This window comes from Myotis daubentonii, chromosome 7 (genome assembly GCF_963259705.1).
Source record: "Myotis daubentonii chromosome 7, mMyoDau2.1, whole genome shotgun sequence".
NCBI classification, from domain to species: Eukaryota; Metazoa; Chordata; class Mammalia; order Chiroptera; family Vespertilionidae; genus Myotis; species Myotis daubentonii.
Genome location: NC_081846.1, coordinates 82,435,290 through 82,459,520, shown reverse-complemented (window position 1 = coordinate 82,459,520; position 24,231 = coordinate 82,435,290). Strand labels below are relative to the sequence as shown.

Genomic DNA, 24,231 nt, shown 5'->3' with positions numbered 1-24,231 from the left:
TGACAATAGTGGGCCCCTCCTTGGTTCTTGGTGTTGGGGACACCACACAGATTAAGCTCCAGTTAGAGTCTTAAGTGATCTCTAAAGTACAAGGGTAGGAAACTAGGTAAAAATGTAAATTAAGTATAAATAAGTAAAATGAAGTACAACTGTGTAATACTCCATTATGTTTCAGGTATACTAGATTAAATCTCATATGTAAACACAACTCTAGCTCTTTAAAATGAAGTCTCGATGTTTTTACCATGAGCCTCTGTCATTTTCTGGCTTAGATCTTTTAAACAGTGGTAGGTAGCTTCATGACTGTAATTCCATTCTCTACCACTTCTTTCCTCAGAAATGCTGAGGTCCTTTCCATTTGGCTAATTATACCACCTTTGAGCTGCTTAATTACCAACACACAAGGTTTAACTGTGTTTTTTTTTTTTTTTAAACAGGCAACATAATAACAACTAAAAGTTAATTAGAGAAAATTCCAATTAGAAAGCATACCTTATTTCTTGGAATAATCAGAAAACACTACTACTGGCTTTCTTATTAGGTGTCCATATTCTGATTGTTGGTTTGTTTCTACTTGAAGTTTTCTATTTCAGTAAGAATTACTATTGTTTTATTGAAAAGTTAGCCTGTATTTGATCATATTCAAAATATATGTGGCTAAATAAAGCAACTCTACTGCTTTTGTTTGAAATCTCCAGCGAAAGGAGTCAGAGACTGTATATTCTGCAAGATATCAAACTTGACACATTAGTTGGAGAGTCACACATCTCTTTCTTCCCGTGTTTATGGTATGATGTATTTCAGAGATAAAACTGTTATCTTTCTTGGATGAAAGAAAAGCTTTGAAATTTCACTACCCAGCACAGTTTGTCCACGCAAAATTTTTTGTACAATGCCTCTAATGAACAGTTATCCATTTACCTTTTGGAAATTTCTAAAGGAAGTAGCTGCTGCCTCCCACACTGGCTCTGAATTATTGAACAAGCCATTGTTAGAGAAGTCTTCTTCATGCTGAACCCAAATCCACCTTCCTGATGCCATTTCATATTATTGGCCTTAGTTTTGGATTAAGAAACACATCTAATTTCTATCTGCAATGCTAACATATCTATTACTCACCCTATATTTTTCCAAATTTCTCATCCCGCAACTGCATATCTAATTCATTCATTGTCATTTCTAAATTTTTTAAAATTATTTTTGTCTTCTATACAAGTCTTCAGTTGGGTACAGGACCCAGGTGTTCTCCAGTTGGGACTTAGAGTCCCAGAATATGAGCCTCCAGTGTCCTAGAGCAGCACCAGCAACAGAAATCTAAGGTTAGGCCTACACATGTAGGTTTAATTTTTTTGTACACATACTAATGAAAAATAAAAACAGGTGAAATCCATGACTAACATATTTTGCTTAATGGAATATACATGAACATTATGTCAACATGCTATATTTATAATTCATTAGTAATATTTTGCTTTTTTTTTACTAAGCTTTCAAAATCTGGAGTGTGTATATTTACTCTTTCTGCAAAACTCAATTTAAACTAACCATATTTCAAGTGTTCAGTAGCCATGTGTGGCCAGTGGCTACCATACAGGACAGCACAGTTCTAGAAAGTTTAATTTTATAAATTGGCCTAAAAACATATCAGTGCTTTTAAAATTCCTGCCAGACTAACTTTATACTGAGTTTATGGTCAAGAAAATACCCAAGGTGGCATGTGAGTTACTTTCCCTCATCCTACATTTTTAAGAACAACATTTTTATAAAACACATGTGTTGACTTGGACCAGCATTCCCATCTCTAGATCATCTGTAATTTTGCTTCTGTAGTCTGCTAATTCAACTCTTCAGTCTAGCTTACTTACTCAAAACTTTTATAGGGATTGATTGATTGATTGATTGATTGATTGATTGATTTAAAACAGCTTAATTCACATTGAACAGGAAAGGACCATGAAAATAATACAGGCTTGTGACGTACTGAAAGAGGCTGTCACACATAGTAGTAATCAATCACCGGGTAGTTACCCAGCTTTAAAACCACCTAACTTCACCAGCATTCACATGTAATCTCCTCCTAATACCACCATGTTTTCACGACGTACTGTGCAAAGCCTTCATGCAATTCAATTCCTTCATCACAGGATCTGTGGCAGCCAATGACTCTCACCTCCTAGTTTTCCTGGCCTAGTGTGCTCCCCTCCCTCCTGGAATCCCAGCTACCCCTGGGTGAAAAGAATATAGCAGCAGTGAAGATTTATGAGTCCAAAGCCTAGGTCATAAAGGCATAGCAGACTCCACCTGCTGCCTTGTATCACCCACTCTGGGAGAATCCAGCCGCTGTGCTATGAGAACATCTGGTAGCCCCGTGGGAGGGGTCCACCTGGAGAAGACCTGAGGCCATCAATCAACAGCCAGGGTTAACTTGCCAGCCCACTCGTGAGCCACCCCAGAGGCAGATAATCCAGCTTCCATCAGGGCAACATCTGAAAGCAAAGGTGTAAGGACACAGGTAGGACCAGTGTAGCACTGCCCTTCCAGAACTCCTGACACAGAGTCCATGAGTATAAGTTACTGTTTATGCTACTAAGTTATGAAGTCATTACGCACAGTATTAGGTTACCAGAACAACACCTGAACGCTCAATAAGACAGTATTTTGCTAATACAGTGTTTCTCCAAGTATTCTAATGGTTCTGTCTATAAATGGAAAAAATATACACATTCCTATGACATGAACAAGACTCAAATGAGATAAATGAATATATTAATAGTGGTTTTCCTCTAAAAGATAAATACAAGCATTTTAATTATCTTCATTTTTTAAGTATTTTCAGATTCTCTATAGTAAACATATTATTTTGAAAATCAAAATAAAATAAATGCCTTGTGGATAAAATAGCAATAAACAGGTAAATATATTAATAGCTACTACAAAAAGGGAAAGTTGTAAAATACAATCTTCCAAAACTTAAGTTTTCTTCCCTGCCTTCTTTTTCCCCCTCCTAGGATTGTTCTGCTTTAACAAAGAAAACTATTCCCAAAAGGATATTAATATCTTTTTCACGCGTTATTACCCCTCTTCAGTAAGAAGGAGGGTAACTAGGAAGGCAGTTTAGCAGCAGCTACAACGGAACATAGAAAGTGCATTTTATGGTCCCTGGAAGGCAGGAGACTCTGAGAGTCAACTTCAAGTTCCATATATTTGAATACAGTCCCTTTTTTATGCTGCCGTTTCTCTGAGTTTATTATTAATAGGATTATTTGAAATATCAGTGTGCCCAAGTATATGAATCTTAATAGCTTAGACAATCCCATGACCAGAACCTCTACGCCCACAGACTTCTTAAATATGTGTCTGTAATTGTAAAGCACTGAAGTATTAAGACCCAGAAATTAATTAGATAATTCACTAGAGAAGAGTTACTACTTCAGGCAGCAGTGTATGCAAAATTTATTTTACAGTGATTTCTTCTTAGTTAAAATAGATATTTATCATAGAGAGGGTCTCGTCTACAGAGCTCCAGACCAGTAGGAACATAATTGAAATGAACGCTCTTTTCCATGCTTCTATGTACAGACCCTCAAACCTCAGAGGGAAGGTAGGGGAAGGTGGACGGCGGGTAAGAGATCAACCAAAGGACTTGTATCCATGCATATGAGCATGACCAATAGACAGAGAAAATAGGGGGGTGCGGGCATGTGTTGGGGGCAGGAGCAGGCGGGGAGATGTCGATGGGGGAAAAAGGAGACATGTGTAAAACTTTCAACACCAAAGAATTTTTAAAAAAAGAAATGAAAACATCTAGCTCTGGAGAATATCAACACTGTGCTTTCGCAGAGCATCAGCTCTGGTGGACGGGCACCCATACGCCACTCCAGCACACGTACAACTGATCCAGTCCTTCCAGGGGGATTTCAAAAAGCCATTCCATTTCACTTTTCGTTTCAGAAAGAGCCTATTCTCCTGAAGATTTATGCCCCATTATAGATAAAGGACAGTTCTAATTATGCCAAAACAACAGTTACTTTAATTAAAGTGTCTGACCCCAAGCATAAGACATAATAAGGCAGTTTACAATATAAAATAAATAGTTAATTAAACTATTCATTAGTCCGTTTAATGTGCATTGTTAAATCAAATAATAAAAAAATGTAAATGAGCATTATTTTAAAGAGTTTTTAGCCGAAACCAGTTTGGCTCAGTGGATAGAGCGTTGGCCTGCGGACTGAAAGGTCCCAGGTTCGATTCTGGTCAAGGGCAATTACCTGGGTTGCGGGCACATCCCCAGTAGGAGATGTGCAGGAGGCAGCTGATCGATGTTTCTCTCTCATCGATGTTTCTAACTCTCTATCTCTCACCCTTCCTCTCTGAAAAAAATCAATAAAATATATTTTTAAAAAAAGATTTTTTAAAATTTTTATTCTTTTCTAAAATATATAAACAATTGCCTTTTCAAGGATGGATTAAAAATGCAATTGTTTAATAATTTCAATGGACCAATAATTTCAAACATATTGGGATAATACATAAAGCAAACTGGATTTCAATAATAAATACTATTTATGACTTAACATGATTCAAGAATAACAGAAAAATATTTTTTTCTGATATGGGAAATGTCAAATACTAGATTACAATTCTCAACCACAAATATTCCGATCATCAAGATTTATAACATCTAGATTTCCTCATATTTGAAACATATTTTAGTCATCTAATAATATTTTTGAATTTATGGCATTGCAATGTGCTCTACAATAATTTAGTTTGCTATTTTTGAGAAACAACTTCTAAGAAGCAGATATAAAAATAAAATGTATAAGTCTGGAGAAGTATGATACATGCTACCTGAGTGTTGCAAATAATAATATGCCATATAAATTGTATTTATCTTGTAGTTAGTAAATTAGAATACAATTGATATTATTTGAAGTGAATAGAAAAAAAAATTATACCAGAATACAGAATAATTCCTTAAAGACGTAAAAGTTTTTTTCAAAATGGCAGTAAGATCCAAAGACGTGGGGTGTTGACTAGAAAGATGGGCTGTGTCCCAGCTCTGCAACCTGGAGTGGGGCTCTTATGTTAGAGAGCATCTCTAAGTCTCCTGCCTGCACAACAAATGATGTCACTGGCAAGGGAGCATGGACTTTGGGAGGTTTAAGTTGACAAACACCCTTTCCACAGAAAAAGCATGATTTGAATACTCAGCAGAGGTTTGTTCCCTCTACTACAGCCCCTTATTAAAATACATGCCAGAGGAGAAACAGAGCAGTGGATAAGAAAGGGAGAATTAGATAAAAAATCTGAAGCCAAAATCTATTATTCATATAAATATACACATTCCATAGTCCAATCAGGAGTAAAATGAATAAACTATAATATAGGTAGTAGATTACCATAAAATAGGGAAAAGAATATGGGACTATCCAACTACTGAACTGATAAGAACAGACACTACACTTGATCTTAGCCAAAAGACTAAGAAGTGATATCCAACTATTGAATGATGTGGATATATTCCCAAACTTAAGCTGAATCTAAGAAGACACAGAAAATAATACATACTGTATGTATTTACCTATTATCTATCTATTATCTATCTATTATCTATCTATCATCTATCTATCTATTTATCTATCTATCTATCTATCTATCTATCTATCTATCATCTATCTAGTACATAAACAGACAAAACTAATCTAAGTTATTAAGCTTGAACAGTGTTATCCCTTGTGCTGGGTAGTGACTGGCAAGGAGCACAGTAATGTTTTGCTTCTTGACCTGGCTGATGATTACAGGGATGTGCTCAGTTTGTAAATATTCATCAGGCTATCCTCATAATATGTGTATGTGCAACATTCCAACCATAAAATTAAGAATGAATAGCTTAAATATAAACTCACATATTTTGCTCCAAATCCCATGCACTCCCCACTACGCCGCATGTACTTATAACATGCCAGATTAAGCACCAACCTGGAAGGGCAAATGAGGCCAGACCAGTGTCCAAGTCCATAAAGGAACAGTTGGACAGTAAATCCAGGATCAATTTTAAAATACTAAAGAGAAAATTAACAGATGATCTGTTGTAAATGTTATTTTTTCCTAAACCGTTGTCATGTACACAGGTAACTTCTGGCTAATTAGATATTTTCTCAGGTGCAATACTTTGGATTTTGAGAAATAGGACCCTCTAAACAGATGTGGTTCTCAAATGTAAGCATTCATCAGCATGCCCTGGAGGCCAAGTTAAACACAGAGTGTGGGCCCCACCTTAGAGTTTCTGGTTCAGTGGCTCTGAGCCGAATTTGCATTGCCAACAGTTGCCAGGTGACCCTGATGCTGTCTTCTGGGAACACACATTGAGAACTGATATTCCAGGAAAGAAAAAGAAAAAATCAGTCATATTAGGTAAGTTTGGGAATAACCTTTGTATTTCTACTAGAAATAAAAATATCAACTGCTCAGAAGAGAATTTGCAAGAAATAAGGGGATACAAGTAAATACTTTGGCACAAAATTGGCGCAGTATGAAAAAACTGGTACGCATGTTTATTTTTATCTCTGGGCCTTCCCTTGTTTGGAGTCTGGAAAGTCTTCAGTAGGTGGAATGGACCAGTTCACTTAAATTCAGAGGCCTTCAAACCTCGCTGCACATTGCAACATCCTGGGGAGTTTTAAAATGCCCATCTTTGGGCTGTATCCAAGACCAGTTAAATCAGGATGTCTCCAGGGTGGGACCTAAGCATTAATGATTTTTAATTTCTCCAGGTGATTCTCATGTTCAGCTAAGATTGAGAATCAATGCTTTATTTCCACCAACTTTGCCTGTTTACTATGTTCCATTTGCTGTAAAAACAAAACAAAAAAAAAACAACAAAACAAAACAAAAACTATTTGAACATTAAATAAATGAAGTCAAGTTGTTGACTTTAAGGGTCTTCTTGCTTAGTCAAGGGGATCTACTCATAGATAGACATGTTGGATGTAATGGCAAAGACATTAAGATAAAAATATAAACCAGATGCTAACAAAGCATAGAAAATGGCCACTTACTTTTACCCAGAACTTTAAGAAAAGTTTGCTAGAGGTTCTGGTTTATTAATTCATATATTAAAGTTTCATTGTGGTTGTTTTTAGTAACACTGTGCTAGGTACTGTGTCAGACAATTATAGCTGTGATAAATTTTATAAAGGGAATGGAGAGGACCATGAAACTTAGGATAGCAGATTTCACTGAGTCAGAGAAGTCTGGAATGGCTCTGGCATTTGAAGAAAAGTATGATTAAGTTGACATCTGAAGAGTAAGAACAAGTTATCTCTATGAAGGTGAGATGATGGGGCAAGATTTGCTTCAGTAGTGAAAGCCCCATAATGGGAGGGGACATGGTGTTTCCAGGGACTGTAGGAAACCCCAAAATGCTGAAAGCAACTGGGGAGTCATGGGAGGTGAGGCTGGGAAGACAGCCACGGCCTGGCCTTGTAGGTTGTGTTAGGACTTTTGATCTCTATTCCAGAAAGCCTTGGGGAGATTTAAACAGATAATTACAATCAGATTTCTTTTCATAAAGATCAGTTTAGCCTGAGTGTGGGAACTGATTAAAAGGCATGAGAGTGATTGAAGGAAAACTGCTAGTGGGCTGTGACAGTCTCTCAAACAAGAAATAATATAAGCACATTACACCTCCATGCCCAGAACTCTTTTTTTATTTGAAATATATTTGATATTTAACACTGTGTAAATTTAAGGTGTTCCACCTGTTAATTTGATATGTTTATATACTGTAACGTGATTGCCATTGTAAGGATAATTAGCACCTCTACCATGTTACATAATTATCCTTTCCTTTAAGTAGTTGGAATAATTAAGTTCTAGTCTATCAAGTTTGATAATTATAATACAACTAGAAGCCTGATGCACAAAGATTTGTGCAAGAATGGGCCTTTCTTCCCCTGGCTGCCGTCAGCACCTTCCCGCCTTCCCACGCTGCCCAGAGGCTGGGGCAGTGTGGAATACTTGTATCATCGCCATGGCGACAATGCAAGCATCTTGCCCCGCCCCCAGCTGCTCAGCGCCTGCACATGCAAATTAGCCCACCATCTTTGTTGGGTTAATTTGCATGCTCATTCTTCATTGGCTGGTGGGTGTCGCATAGGTACAGTCAATTTGCATCTTTCTCTTTTATTAGTGTCGATACTGTTGTTTCAGTTTATTGTGCTCTGTGTTATATCTCTAGGGCTTATTTATTACTTGTTCTAAGTTTGAATCCTAAAAAGCATCTGCCCTGTCCCCCCACCTGCCATACCCTGGTACCTCCATTTTATTCTCTATTTTTAAGAGTTTGGCTTTTAAAATCCACATATAAGTGATATCATGTCTTTCTCTCCAGGACTTGTCATTCATCATTCCTCCATTTTTTAATCAAAGTGCAGATGTGAGGATTCAGGCAGGAAAACTGCTGAGCTATATTAATCAGTCTTCATATTGATGAAGCCAGAGAGAAAAAAAACACACTGATTGGATCTTCTTTTCTTGGTCAAATAATATAGTGTTTATTTTATAAATATTTCTCTTAAATATTTGTTACATCCTAAAAAAAGAGTTGGATAATCTCAACAATCTAGATATAAGAAGTAGAACTTATTTTTTTCTATTTATTTGGCCTTTGATCATACAAATTTAACATTTAAAAAACATAGGGAAATGTTAAAGATTATCTGATTTCCTGCTCCTTTCTCCAGTATTTCAGGGGCATGCATCTAAAGGTTTCTGTTTGCTTTGCTTCAGTTTCTGTTTCTGTGTAAACAGAGTCACCAACTGAGATGCTACAAGGGTCAGACAAGCACTGCAACCGTGAGAAGGAGACTGGGCATAAAAGAACTGAACTGTCAGAGAGATTCCCTCCCGTCACTAAGACCACTCAGCAGAGGCAGCCAGGTTTAAGCACCATCACCACCAGTAGACTATCTGAAAGTTGGAATTCAGCCTTTATTTGAGCTTTTCTAGTTCAGCTCATTTGCCTTGTAATGAAGATAAAGACAAATCATTTTACAAAGCCAACTTGCTAGGGTGCAGCTATTATTTCCTACTTGAAAGACCTTGGATACATTTCTAAATCTGTCTGATCCTGCATTTTCCAGCTTTTCAAGGAGATTCACTTTTCTCCTTTCTGAAATCAGGATAATAGCATGCACCTAAAACAATGTATAGTATATATGGTAGCTCCTGTTTCCCCACTTTTATGTATAAAGTGGATAAAAGGAATTAAACACACCAAAATACTTTTATAAGATGTGTTTGGGTGGTTGGATTTTGTGTGATTGTTTGTTTCCATCTTTGTTAAAGGGCATTATACACATGTGCACGTGGATACACACACACACACACACACACACACACACACACACACACACACACAAGGTAAGCATGACATTTAATTACTCTAAAACTGTCAATAATCCCAATTGCTGCCTTAGTATAAACTGTATAGAATAGAATGAAATTTCAAGTTCTTTTCTAATTTGGGCTTAAAATATTTATTAAGCCCAAATGGTCAACCTGTGGATAAGTCTGAATTGACTGCTATCCCTCAAAGACAAGGCTCCTCCCATGAAGTCCCATGTTATCTTCACACCTGGAATGTTTTTCCTTTGTCTGGCCTCATTTGACCTTCAAAGTCTAGACTCTAGTGTATACTTCCCTCTCCAACCTTGTATGTGGTAGATACGTTTGGTCATATTACTTCTACCTGAGTCTATATTTCTTAAATGAGCTGATTCACACACACACACACACACACACACACAAACTTACACAATGTCTGTTCCACTTGTGTACACCTAACAGTTGATGAATAAATAGAATGAATAATAAATGAAGTGAAATAAGATTGTGAAATTTAGTTTGATCATTTTTTCTTATTAAAATAATACAGTACTGATTATCATAAACTATTTTTCCTGAAATTAAACAAACAACAAAAAAAAACACAAAGAAGAGAGATAGCCAATATTAAGATTTTCTTAATATATTAATTTACATTTTTGGTATTAATTATATTCTCATATAATCTTGACATATTTTGCTCAAGTATTCAAAGTTAACCTAATTTTATACATTATATTCCAGAGCAGCCCTACCATTATTACATTCCCAACAGCAATGTATGATTGATCCAGTTTCCCTGAATGCTGGTCATCATTTGGTGTAATCATTTTTATTTTATTTTAGCCATTCTGATATGAGGCTAGCGTCAACCTTTCTTGTTTTAATTTGCATTTATTTAATGGCTAATGATGTTAACTGCTTTTTTATGTTATTATTTGCATCTGTATGTCCTCTTCAATGAAATGATTCATGTCTTTGCCCGTTTTCTGAATATATATATATATATATATATATATATATATATATATATATTTGTAATTCTTGCGTTTGATAGTTTGATATATTCTAGGTATTAATCCTTTGTTGAATATCTGAATTGCAAGTATTCTATTCCAGTCTGTACCTTACATTTTAACTAGAGACCCAGTGCTCAAATTCATGCACCAGTGGGGTCCCTCAGTCTGGCCTGTGGGATCAGGCTGAAACCAGCTCTCTGATATTCCCTGAGGTGTCCCAGATTGTGAGAAGGTGCAGGCCAGGCCAAAGGACCCCACCAGTGCACGATCAGGGCCAGGGAGGGACGCAGGAGGTTGGCCAGCAGGGAGGGACTGCAGGAGGACTTCATGGGGGGGGTGCGGGGGGGGGGGTTGGCCCATCTTGATCAGTCCCAATCAGCCAGACCCCAGTAGCAAGCTAACCTATTTATCGGAGCTTCTGCCCCCTGGTGGTCAGTGCACATGATAGCGAGCAGTTGAGTAATCTTAGCATATCATTAGCATATTACGTTTTGATTGGTTGAATGGCTGACTGGTCAACTGTGCACTTAGCATATTAGGCTTTTATTATATAAGATCTTCATAACAACATCTTTCACAGAACAAAGCTTTTTTTCTTTGTATACACTATAAATTTGATGTAGTGTGAGAACTATTTCTATAGCCATACATCCTGAAGATTTTCTGCTAGGGTTTCCTTAAAAGTTTTATTGGTTGACATTTCTACATTTAAATCCATAAATGAGTTTTTTTAAATATATTTTATTGATTTTTTACAGAGAGGAAGGGAGAGAGATAGAGAGAGTTAGAAACATTGATGAGAGAGAAACATCGATCAGCTGCCTCCTGCACATCTCCCACTGGGGATGTGCCCGCAACCAAGGTACATGCCGTTGACCGGAATCGAACCTGGGACCCTTCTGTCCGCAGGCCGATGCTCTGTCCACTGAGCCAAACCGGTTTCGGCCATAATGAGTTTTTACATAGTGTAAGACTTAGGTCAGTGTATTTTTGTATGGTTTGCCTATGGAAGTCCAGTTGCCCCAGAACCATTTGTGGAAAAGACTATCTTTCTCCCATTTAATTGCTTTTGCACATTTATCAGAAATCAGTTAGGCCTATTTGTATGGGACTATTTCTGGATTCATTATTCCATTTTATTGATTTATGTGTCAATCCCTCTGCCAATGCCACTTAGCCTTAATTTCTGTAGCTACTGAGACCTGATTAAAAAACACACAAAAATATATTTATCATCAGTTTAATATAACACTTTTCAGTTAAAATTGTTTAAAAAGAATATTATTTTCAAAAAGTTGGGGGTGTTGTATATTTTTATTTACAAAAAACAAGTATTTTTTCTACTATTACATGTGGTTTTCAAAAATGAAATTAAATAGAGATAACAAAGCAAAATTTGAGGTAAAAAGGCCAGAATGCATCATAGAATAGAAATGTCTTTGATTGCAATCTCCTCTACTTTTTTTTTCAGTGTAAATTACTTATTTTAAATAAAAACATAAACTCATTAAAAACATAGCACATGTGTAATTCAAACAACTAAAACCATCAAACAGAAGGTCCTCTGAACTGTGACATTTTATGTGCTCAAAAGCTTTCAATGCATTATATGAGGCTTTCTGCCTTAAGTCTATAAATTTTTATTGTCTGTCCTAAAGCACATAAAACTTTCTTGAATGATTTCCAATCACTTATTTTCCACAGAAACTAATCTGCTGAACTGGCTTTTCAACATTTACTTTGCTTTTTAACAGTGAGAATTACATCTAAGTACTAAATACTCAACCATGGTACTGCTCTAATTGTGCTGTGGAGCTGACATGGAATCATAAAACCCCAATTGCAATTGGAATATTTTATTTCTTCAGAATTAATTTCTTGGCTTGCCCTACTTTCAGAACTTTTTACAACCATAAGGCTTATGCTTAAATACCACCAAAAAACACATTCACCATAACTTAAGTAAATGTTCTCACCAGTCCCTTCCCACTATCCACACTGCCATTCAGGGCACAGCCATTAAGAAAAGTCCCTAGTGTATACACACATGAAACATTCAAGTACAGAGTAAAGCTATCCTGAAAAGGTCAAAATCTCCCATTGTCAGACCAGCTAACCTGAAGCATTCCCCTCTGAAAGAGATGGACTTGGAGGACCACTGCACCAGGTACTTGCTAGTCAGGTGTGGAAGGGCATTGCCTAAGAACTTCTCTTGTGCAATATTGTCATCAGTGACCCTGCAGCTATAGATAAGCCAAGCTTTCTCTAGGTGAGCAGATAACCAAGGAAAACTATAAACGCCAGCTGATTGCATCACAAGGAAAAGTTTAACAAAGGAGATCACTTCTTTACCTGTTTGACATCATATGCCAGAAGAACATATTTCAAATCTGGTGAAACTGAGTGTCTTGATGCTTTGAAGGTTCCCTATAAACAAAACAAAACAATTATCTATATATATAAAAGCTTAAGCGTCCAAACAACCAAACGACCAATCGCTATGACATGCACTGACCACCAGGGGGCAGGCGCTCAACACAGGAGCAGCCCCCTGGAGGTCAGTGCGCTCCCACAGCCAACCTCCTGTGGCCAGCCAACCTCCCATGGTCCCTCACGCGGCCAGCCAACCTCTTGCGGCCCCTCCCCCGGGTCAGCAGCCCCCCCCAATTGTCCCTGATGGGGGGGCTGGCCAGCCAATCTCCCACAGTCCCTCCCTCTGGCTGGCCAGGGGACCCCACTTGTGCACAAATTCATGCACCAGGCCTCTAGTCTTATCTAATAAAAGGGTAATATGCAAATTAACTGTCACTCCACAACAAAGATGGTGGCGCCCATAGCCACAAGATGGCGGCACCCAGTCCTCTCAGCCCCGCTGTTGGTGTCCGGTCCTGTCAGCCCTGTTTGCCCCTTGGTGAGAGCAGACACCAGCACCCTGCTTGCCCTTGGCCATGGCAGCAAGCCAGAAAGCAGACAGGCAGGTAGGTTCACAGAGAGCAGAGAACGACAGGGAGTGGGCCTAAGCTGTCAGTAGGACATCCCCTGAGGGCTCCCAGATTTCAGAGGGTTCAGGTCAGGCTGAGGGATCCCCTCCCCCCATTCCCTGGCTGGTGTGGCTCAGTTGGTTGTAGCATTGTCCTGTATAAAGAAAGGCCACAGGTTCAATTCCAGGTTAGGGCACATACCCAGGTTGTGGGTTCAATCCCTGGTCCCAGTGGTGATGTGTAGGGAGACACATCAATGTCTCTCTCTTCCCTTCCCCCCTCTCTAAAAATCAATGAATATGTCCATGGGTGAGAATTACAAATGAACAAACAAGTAAATACATGAATGCATATCCGTTGAGAGGGCAATGCCATCATTCTGTACTGTGAAGATTAGAAAACTCTAATGCCACAGTTAAACTTTTCTGTAGTTCACAAAGGAACACACATCACAAAAGTATACAGGAGTAATTCCTTTCATAAATCCTGCATTATCCCACCAGCTGGAGTGTCTCTCTCCTCCCTCCAAAGAACTTCCCTGTCTGAAGTCTGAATTATTTCAAGAGAAGCGCTCCTCCTTAGTCCCCACCCACTCTCCTGTGATGTTCCTCACACACATTAACTTCACACGTTCACAGGTGCTTCTGTGCCTCCGGTAACAACACTTTAGTATCTTTTATAGATCCCACAATTATCCAGTCTGGCACTTTATTAATTATCACTCTCCTGCCTCCAGCTCATGCAGGGCTCATGTACTGGGAAACTTTCCAAATATCTTTCCAGGGGCCAAGCTGCTGAACCATCTCTGAATTTAGAGAGTGGTACCCAGGTCACTGGTGCTGCAAAGAGACTTGCTGATGATAACATGTGTAAGAAACACATCCTTGCAGCTTAGTCAAGGAACATTGGAAGTCTCCGGCAAATCCCTCCCAGCATAAGCCATTAATGTTATCGTCTGCTGTGGCTGGGAAATTAATTCCTCCTAGCAGCCACAGGAGACCCCTGGGTCTACATTCACCCAAATTACAGACATCAATATAGTCTGGTTGAGTGTCAATTTTATATGGCTTCAAATTAGGGTTTCAGGAAATTCATTGTAGCCAATAATGCTGTTATCTGACTTACATATTTAATCACTTCATTACTATTGAAAAAAGGAATGCAAAAATATTATCTACATGTCATTATTGGTAATATTTAGCAATGATGCCCACTGGTGTATTTTTTTTTTTTTGACACTGAAAATGGTACCAAGGACATTAAAATGCATGAAATTGGCTATCTAAGAATGTTCAATTAAAGTCAAGCAAGGTGAGGATAAACAGAGAAAAATAAACACACAGGTGGTTAACTAAACCAATTAAACAAGGAAGACAAGACATTTTATCAAGTTGAGAAGAAAATGCATGCTTTTGCGTATATCATTCTATTCTGCCAAAACTCACTTATTGAACATTCACAATATGACAAGCCCCATAGCAGGCACTGACAGGGTTACAAAGTTGAGAAACGAAGTCTACTAGAGTCTTCTCTATCCCATATTGGGCAAGATCGGGCAAGTCCTAACAAGTCCTATGCTTCTCTGAAGTCCACAGTAGAGCAGGGGCCCAACACCCAAAAGCATTAATGGACTGGGCATGGAGTGGAAGAATTCGGATGCCTGGACAAATTGAGGATAGATGGAGCACTAAGGCTGCCTAAAAGAGGCAGGAGTCCCTCAGCTCCCAATAATTGTTATCTTACAGGAATAGTGTATATAGAATTTTTAGTGTTCCAAGTTTTTATAGATAACCTAGAAATCATGTTTTAATTTAGAATCTCATGAGCCCAATACTTTTAAATATATATGTGGGGGGCAGATTCTGCCTAGGGGCTGTCAGTTGCTAATTTCTGGTAAAGCAATAACAGCCATAAGAATGAGAGAAGGTTCTGGACAGTGTTGCTCAATGGTTGAGCATGGATCCATGAACCAAGGTTGATTCCCCTTCAGGGCACATGCCTGGGTTGCTGGCTTGATCCCCAGTAGGGGGCATGCAGGAAGCAGCTGATCAATGATTCTCTCTGATCACTGATGTTTCTTTCTCCCTCTCCCTCTCTCTGAAATCAATAAAAATATTTTTTAAAATATTTAAGAATGAGGAAGAAGAAAGAAGATGATATGGGTTTTAAAGAACAGAATGCAGAATGGTATCCTTTTCATATATTTGGTGGCAATGTACATAAACATTTCATGATAGAGTTTTTTTTTCCAGTTGGTAAAATTATAGACAACACTATGAGAATAACTTCCACAAAATTCATAAGTAACTTAAAAAGATTCCTAGAGAGCCCTGTCTGGGTTCTCCATTGGTTGGAGCATCATCCAATACACCAAAAAGGTAGCAGGTTCAGTCCCCAGTTGGAGTGCATACAGGAGGCAACTGATTGATATTTCTTTCTCACATCCCCCTTTCCCCCCCCCCCCCCGGCTCCATCTCTCTCTCTAAAATCAAAAACATATCCTCAGGTGAGGATAAAAAGAAAAGATTTCTGGAGAGGTGGGGACCAACCCCATGGATTCCTGCTGATATTAATAACACATGCATTATTACCTACATGAATGTGGCAGAGCAGATCACTGTTATCATGAATGCTGAAATTTAAAAAATATATTTTATTGATTTTTTACAGAGAGGGAGGGAGAGGGATAGAGAATTAGAAACATCGATGAGAGAGAAACATTGATCAGCTGCCTCCTGCACACCCCCAGTGGGGATGTGCCTGCAACCAAAGTACATGGCCTTGACTAGAATCAAACCCAGGACCCTTCAGTCTGCAGGCCAACGCTCTATTCACTGAGCCAAACCGGTTAGGGTGAATGCTGAAATTTAAAGGCAAGGAAGCAACAGAATCAGATTTGAATTTAGAACAATTACTCTGGTAAATGAGTGGAAAATGAGTTGGATCTGTTGACATCTTAAGGTCCTGAGACATGTTAAGAGGCTCTCATGAAAAACCAGGTGATTTCAAGATATTAAGGGAGAAGCAAGTACACAGAGGAGAGAGGATATATGCAAAAAACAAAGGGATTTAATTATTACATTTGAAGATAGAAAGAAGGATGTATATAAAACACATTCTGGGTTTTTCAAGTGTTTATTACGCAGTGAATCTTGCTAGAGCAAGGTAAGATGGAAAGAAGCAAAAAAGGTTGTTTTTTGAAAGTATGTTTTTATTGATTTCAGAGAGGAAGGAATAGGGAGACAGAAAGAAACATCAGTGATGAGAGAGAATCATTGATCAGCTGCCTCCTGCATGCCCCCTACCAGGGATCAAGCCTGTAACTCAGGCATGTGCCTTGACCAGGAATCAAATCATGACCTCCCAGTTCATAGGTCAGTGATCAACCATGGAGCCACACTGGCTGGCCTGTTTTTGTTTGTTTTAGAAAAATGTTAATTTAGACAAGTGCAATTTAGATGGGTTATGGTTCCAGTTTCTTAAAAACACCCATAGGGATGTACAGGATTTTTGTATAAAAGCCTGGAATTGAAGACAGCTACCTGGGAGTGTCATCATTAATCAGTTATGTGGAGTATGAGGTGAAAGTTTATATCCAATGAAAATCCACCCTCATCAGATAACAGGAGCAAAACCTCTCAAACAACATGCTCAGTAACACTGTAGTTATTATGAGAATTGCTTACTATTACTTTTATCCTTTAAATGTGTGTGTTTTCTTTCTCTTATACTTTTGTTCAACTTGCTCATCTGTTGCAATACCATCACCCTACCTGCGCCTTATTCACATTGCATTTCTTTAAGATATCATTTTAATTCTCCCCATTACCCTCCCCTGTCCTTTTCAGCTCAAATGATTCATCTGACCTCACATGTATATAATTATATGTGCAATTCATCTGATCATTGATCACTGTTTCATGATTGCTCTTCTAGGTTGTTTGAAATTGCAATTTACATTTTTTATTGCCACAGTAATGTCCCTATTAAGATGCTCCATTGCAATGATTCCCTCTTGTCAGTAACATTATAACTAGAAAAAGAAATAAGATGATAGTGTTCCAAGATATCAGACATTAAAGTTCATGGCAAGAAATCATTAAACATAAACTTAAATGTCTGAAGTGCCAGAAAATGAAAAATATGCATTTGTATGACTTGCGGCTGAGGAAGGACTGAGCTAGGGAGAAGAATGAAGATGAGGCTACCATTAACACAATTTGGTAAGAAGGACTTAGTTGCCTTAATTCAGATAAACAGCAGAAGCACAGAAGCTGTGTAGTTGAGGTCAGTATTGTTCTAGATCTTGTAAGAAGCTGGTGATAAAAATATATAAAGACATCTCTATTTACTCTCCAGCCCCCCAAAATATACTAGTCCAAACACTTCAGCTGGGTAATTCTCTAAGCCTTAAAGTGTAAGTGGGCATATTTTCAATAGTTAGAGAATGATGAAAGCAAGAAGATAGGTCTTAGTGGGTCCTATGGTCTTTTCTTCCTGCTCTCTCCACTTCCACCCCACAAAACTCTCTCTCTCTCTCTCTCTCTCTCTCTCTCTCTCTCTCTCTCTCTCTCACAAATACACACACACTGTGTGGACTCTATTCAGAATACACTGGATGCTCAAAGTCAGTTAGAATATTCAGAGTATGCCAGATATCCAAGGCCACTCTGAGCATGAGAATCTTAATCAAAGTGTTCAAGGTTGAGTTGCTATATGCAGGTGCAAAGCAAGGATGCAGCGATCTATGCACTGCGCAAGCATGCCCTTCTATAACCCAAAAGAGTGTCACTGAGGTCACTATTTGGCAAAAACCTTCTTTTGTCTAGTAGTATAAAATATGATACTGGCAAGCAAGTAGCCAGTTCAGATGCAGCTACTTAGGGAGGCAGCTCAGATGATGGCTGGAGGGGCTGCTTGATGAGGTTATAGCTTTAAGGATGGCTCCTATATCACTAGCTCCTACATAGGAGGCTATTGCTTAGTAGGAAAGATGTATTGTTACCTAGCTGGTGTGCGGTATATGGGACTTTGCTTTGAAGAGCTGTTTTATCTAGTGGCTCCTTGTTAGCAAAGGCTACTTGGCCAATGGCTCCTACAATAAAGATTCTCTCATACACCTACAACTTCTCATGGTTTCTCCATCTACCACCTGGCATCCAAGAAGGTCCAGCCCCTGGAAGAGAGGCTTGGACCAATAGTTGGCATAGTGGAGCCGAAGATAAAGGAGGAACTGAATTCCAACACACACACATTTTACATTTAACTTATTTGGCTATAACTTCCCTCATTATCTAATTTCATTTTTAATTGATTGATACCTGAAAAAAATTTTAGAAAAGGCATCTCTTATTCTAGAAAGGTAAAATATTAACTTTTCAAATATGTGATTAAGTATATATTATGAATATGTTTATTTTATTTTATTATTTTTAATAATCCTTTATTGCTTAAAGTATTACATATGTCCCCTCTTTTCTCCCCATTGACTCCCTCCAGCTTACCCCCACCCTCCACCCCAGACGCTCACAGCCCCACTGTCTGTGCCATTGGCCATGCATATATGTATACAAGGTCCTTGGTTGATTACCTCCCACCCACCCACCCTCCCCCACCTTCCTTCTGAGATTCCACACAATGTTCCCTGCTTCCATGTTTCTGGATCCACTCCATTTGTCAGTTTATTTTGTTACTTAGATTCCACATGAGTGAGATCATGTGATACTTGTCTTTCTTGGACTGACTTATGTTTCTTTTAGAGTGCAGTCTATACATGGTCATAAAGTAAGCATAAGGAAGGGTTTTATGTGTCTGCAACAAGCAGAATCCGAAGTAACCGCTTGAGCTAAAGCTGACCCCAGGAAGAGTTTTAGAAAGCCACTTTTACTTAAGGCGATGGGGACAGGGGCAATAGTTACTCTGCAGTGGATAAAGAGGAAAAGGTGATCAAGAGAAGCCAGAAAAGAAGGCATGGTGTATTCCAAAGATGAGCTCTCTTTCTCTGCCTGGCTTCAAATAAAAGGAAAGGAGAAGAGGCAAGTAGATTGTTACTAGTGTATAGCTCTAAACAAAGCCATAACTGTGTTTATATACAAGGAATTTTAAAGTCAAATGTTTTATTCATTTTTCTTTCCATGTTCTCTTTTCTTAACTGCCTAATTACTTAGTATAGTGCTTGAATGATATTTCTTTGTAAAACCTACAACATTTACTTTGTATAAACATAGTATATGGCTTATCATTTTTTCTTGGCACCAGGCATTTTATTGATATTAGAATATTAAAAAAAAAACTGCAGTAAATGCTCTGGTACAAGTCAGTAGTGTTTAAGATTATTGAATCAGTACCTACTAACATATGTAGACTGGTTCACATATATCTTTCTTACTCAATAAATGTGAACAGCCATATTAATAGTTTATCGATTTGGTTCATAGGCCATACACTAAAACATTTAAAAAACAATTTTTATTTTTAATAGAAAGTGAAAACTAATGAACTCTGAATTCTATTAACTTTTTAAAAGGGGGGCAGACAAGGTGACTTTGAGGAGAACATTAATATATTTCCACCCCAAAAAGTCAATAAATTAGAAAAAATTTGCTGAAGAAAGAAAAAGGATATTGCAAATTGCATATTATGCAAATAATTTCTTTGAAGTTCAGTTCTTTTCTAGTCTACTGATTCTTAAAATTGTTTTAATGATTTCTCATCATATTTAAAACATTTCCTCTTAAATGATGCTGTTACATTCAGGTACAGCAGCAGTAAAGACTATACCCTATATGAAGAAATTAAAAATTAGGGAAGTCCTAAAAAAATTTCACATTAGAGTTTCAGGATAAGTTTTTTTCATCATGGCTTAATATAATGCATTCTGTATAATGCTTACAAGTTAAGACTCCATCAAGTAAATATTAGAGAGTATGATTTCATAGACTTAAATAATAGAGTTAAAATGTGATATGCATAGTTTAAGCATGTATGTCAGTAATATGATTTTATTTCTGGCATAGGTGAGAAGATGGCAACTGAGAACCTTGCAATCCCTGTATTTTTAAAAAGAAGTGAAAACATAATTACCAATATTGCTTTATGAAAATAAAATTGAAAGTGTTTTCTATGGTCAGAGCCCATTTAAAGTTGGTATGACATGATTAGTTTAGCATGACAACTTGTTGGGGAGCACAAGAAACTTGGTTGGAAAGTTGTAAGGAGGACATTCTGAGAAAAGGGAAGTGTGTGGAAGGCCGCCTGCCCTGTTTATCAGAATTCCGACTTAGGAAAGACAGGGGAGTGTCGAAGATGGTGCCCTAATAGTCCTTTGACCTTACCAAATAAGTCTGTGCATGTGCAGGCTCTGGGTGTTTCCTGGAATCCTTATGCTTAATCCCTGGATGCCCTTGCCTAGAGGACAACGTAAACACATGTGTCCTCCCAAGATTACTCACCCTACTGATTGCATCTAAAGATAAAAATTCCAATAAAAGACTAACGAGGCAGGCAACTGAGGCTGCCTGGCTGCTGTCAGTCAGGCCTTCCCTTAGTCCTCTCCCCCTTAGTCAGACTGGGTCGGAGTAATCTGTTCATCTGTCATCCAGGGGCTGCTGGTCAGCCCAAGCAACAACTAATAATTCCCTCAAAATAAAGCAGAGGTTAGTTGTAGGGAGCGGCTCTAGTGTCAAGCCTCAGGTTGACCTGTGGCAGGGCCACAAACAAGTCCCAGCCTGGAGGGAAGAGCTCTCCTAGAATAATTAAGCCTGACCTTGTAGCTCTCCCTAATTCCTTCCTAAGTAGCTAATGGGCTGTGGAAGGTGCAGCAAGTGTTGCCAAAATAAGAACATTTGTATACATGTTAATCTACCCTTGTTTTAATCAGACTATAAAATAAAGCATCCACTTGCAGGCTGGTCTTTTGTGTCCTCATCCAGGCATGGGAGATCCACCAGGCCCCAGCTGTATTATCTTGTCTGTCTTTTCTCCAATCCTTCACAGCCCCTCCTCAGGTTCACCCTTGGCCGTGCTGGTGCGGCACAGTTAGTAACGAAAATGAATCTTATTTGTTACAGATTTGACATATTCTGGTATGTTACCCACTAATACCATGTTTACTATCTATGTGTTTATTGTCTATCTTTGATAAAATTATATATATATATATATATATATATATATATATATATATATATATATACAGTTATTAGTGTTTTTTTTTATCTTAATGGACCTTGGGCACATAGAATTAGATTAATTATAACTTGTCTTTTGAGAGCTTGTTTGGAGGTTCTAGCAGGGGAGCGCAGCTACTCGTATACCCTTGACCGAAGACCGGTCCTCTCCTGGGGGGGAAGGGGGGGGAAGGTCGTCCTCTTCGACCGAGCGCGCAGCTTCGGGAGGGACGCACATGGATCGGTGAGGGAGGAGGGGGACACCCGCCTAGCCAGCCAGATCAGCCGAATCAACCCTGGCGATCAATGGGGTGACAGATGTCGCAGCCAGATCGCCCTCACATCCAACTTGTCTTTTGAAATAATGCCATTCACAATAAATTTAGCAAATAAAAATATAGGAGGGCTAGTACAATTTTATTTATTTATTTACTTACTTACTTATTTAAAATAATTTTTATTGATTTCAGAGAGGAAGGGGGGAGAGAGAGAGAGAGAGAGAGAGAGAGAAACATCAAAGACGAGAGAGAATCATGGATCGGATGCCTCCTGCACGCTCCCCACTGGGGATTGAGCCTACAACCCAGGCATGTACCCTGACTGGGAATTGAATTGTGACCTACTAGCTCACAGGTCAGCACCCAACCACTGAGCCATGCTGGCCAGGCCAATTTTAATATCAGATAAACAACAGATATATTGTAAATAATGGAAGTAATAACAAACCATATAGCCTTGAAAATAAAATGAAGTGACTGGAATCTACATATATAAAAGCCTAAGCAACTGTTACGACTGGATGACCGACTGGTAGGTATTATGCACACTGACCACCAGGGGGAACTGCCCCCTGGTGGTCAGTGCATTCCCACAGCTAACTTCCTGTGGTCGGTCAACCTCCTGCAGTCCTTCCCCCTGGCTCGCCAGCCCCAATTGGCTGGAGGGACCCCACACGTGCATAGATTCATGCACTGGGCCTCTAGTATCCTATAGTAGTCATGAATGTATGTGAATTAGAGTTAAATGCAAATATGCATAAATCAGTAACAGAATGCCAAGTTACAAAGGAAAAAGAAGATGATCATGGACTGCCCAATGCCTCTTTTACAAGTTCAAGGCCAACTAAGATTAAACATTATGTTACATAGGCAAAAATATATACACATATATATGCACATATATATAAATAACTCAGTTTGATATATATGTATATGAATATGTATAAGTAGAGTTTTCTGATGCACATGTGCAACCATCATCATATGGTATTTATCTAGGGTGAGACATGTGGATAGCAGGACATGTGAATGTTCTACTTCACAGACTAAGGACAGCATCTTCCCAAAAGTAAAAACACAATTACACTCCTGCTAACAATGTGTAAGGGGCCCTGCTCTTCACATTCTTTCCAATTCTTGATAATTTCAGAGTTAAGTTTTGCCAGTGAGATAGGGGCAAAACATTATCTCCTTTTTGACCACCAACTTTTAATGTATAAGTTATGTTAAGCATCTATCTACTTATTTATCAATAATAGGGTTTTTTTTGTAAAAAAAAATATCTGTTTACATCTTTTTGTCATTTATCAATTAAATTTGATGACCTTTTTCTTTTTTTACATTAATTACATTAACATTTTCCAGTTAAGTAATGCTTTCCCCATGCCTTTATTTACTTATTTTTAAAGTATATTTTTATTGATTTCAGAGAGGAAGGGAGGGGAAATAGAAACAATGATGAGAGAGAATCATTGATTGGCTGCCTCTTGCATGCCCTACATTGGAGATGGGGATCGACCCTGCAACCTGAGCATGTACCCTAACTGGGAATAGAACCATGACCTCCTGGTTCATAGGTCAACACTCAACCAATGAGCCATGCCAGCTGGGCTCACCATGCCTTTAGTATTTACTACTTGGAATTATTTAGTTTGCTAAATTATCTGCACACTCTAATTTTAATGAGATTATAATAGATATATGATGCAAACCACAAGATATAAAAATTAAGATTCTGAATATGAAAGTCATTTGAAAAGCCAGAGAATTACAATGGTCAGGTTTTTAGCATTGAACTCATTATTTTTGAGTTTTTAACAGGTGGACTATCACCCCTATGTTCAGGATGCATAATAAAGAGATTCTCCAGCCCTAGTTGATTTGGCTCAGTGGATAGAGCGTCTGCCTGTGGCCTGAACGGTCCCTGGTTCGATTCCAGTCAAGGGCACATGCATGATAAAAAGGAAAAAAAGTAATTTCACATTTACTCTCTGGTGGCCCAGCACATTATGTTGGGGAAAGAAAGTCAAATCCAATGGAATGACAATGAAAATAATTTCCAAGTGAATTAGTTTAAGAGTTGAATTGTTACTAACCTTGCATTTGAATGGCCCAAAGCCAAAAGTCATTTCTTGTATTGTTCCCTTTCTAAGAAAAGTTCATGAAGAGTTTCAATACTTTAATGAAATGCTAAGATCAATCCATTTTCTGCACATTTTTCAATGTCCAGATGGAGATTGCATTAAGTCTAAAGCAAAAGGTGTTCAGTTTACATGTTATTATTTTTCCTCCCTTGTATTAGTTTATTTCACTTGAAATACTGAGGAGAATTTTAAGGGGTACATTTCTAATACCTTTTGGGGAAAATATTCCCTCTATCCTTTATTAGGTAGGT

General features: G+C 38.3%; 1 protein-coding gene and 1 pseudogene across 2 annotated transcripts in view; both read right to left on the bottom strand.

Annotated features, from left to right (window-relative positions):
- DPP10 (dipeptidyl peptidase like 10) overlaps nucleotides 1-24,231 on the bottom strand; it is a 637,668-nt gene that overhangs the window by 306,082 nt on the left and 307,355 nt on the right. For both annotated transcript variants that reach the window (XM_059704650.1, XM_059704651.1), the window contains exon 5: nucleotides 12,762-12,836. In XM_059704650.1, the coding sequence (XP_059560633.1) occupies nucleotides 12,762-12,836 (75 nt within the window). The remainder of the gene's footprint in view (nucleotides 1-12,761; nucleotides 12,837-24,231) is intronic.
- On the bottom strand, nucleotides 5,386-5,496 carry LOC132239012 (U2 spliceosomal RNA; annotated as a pseudogene).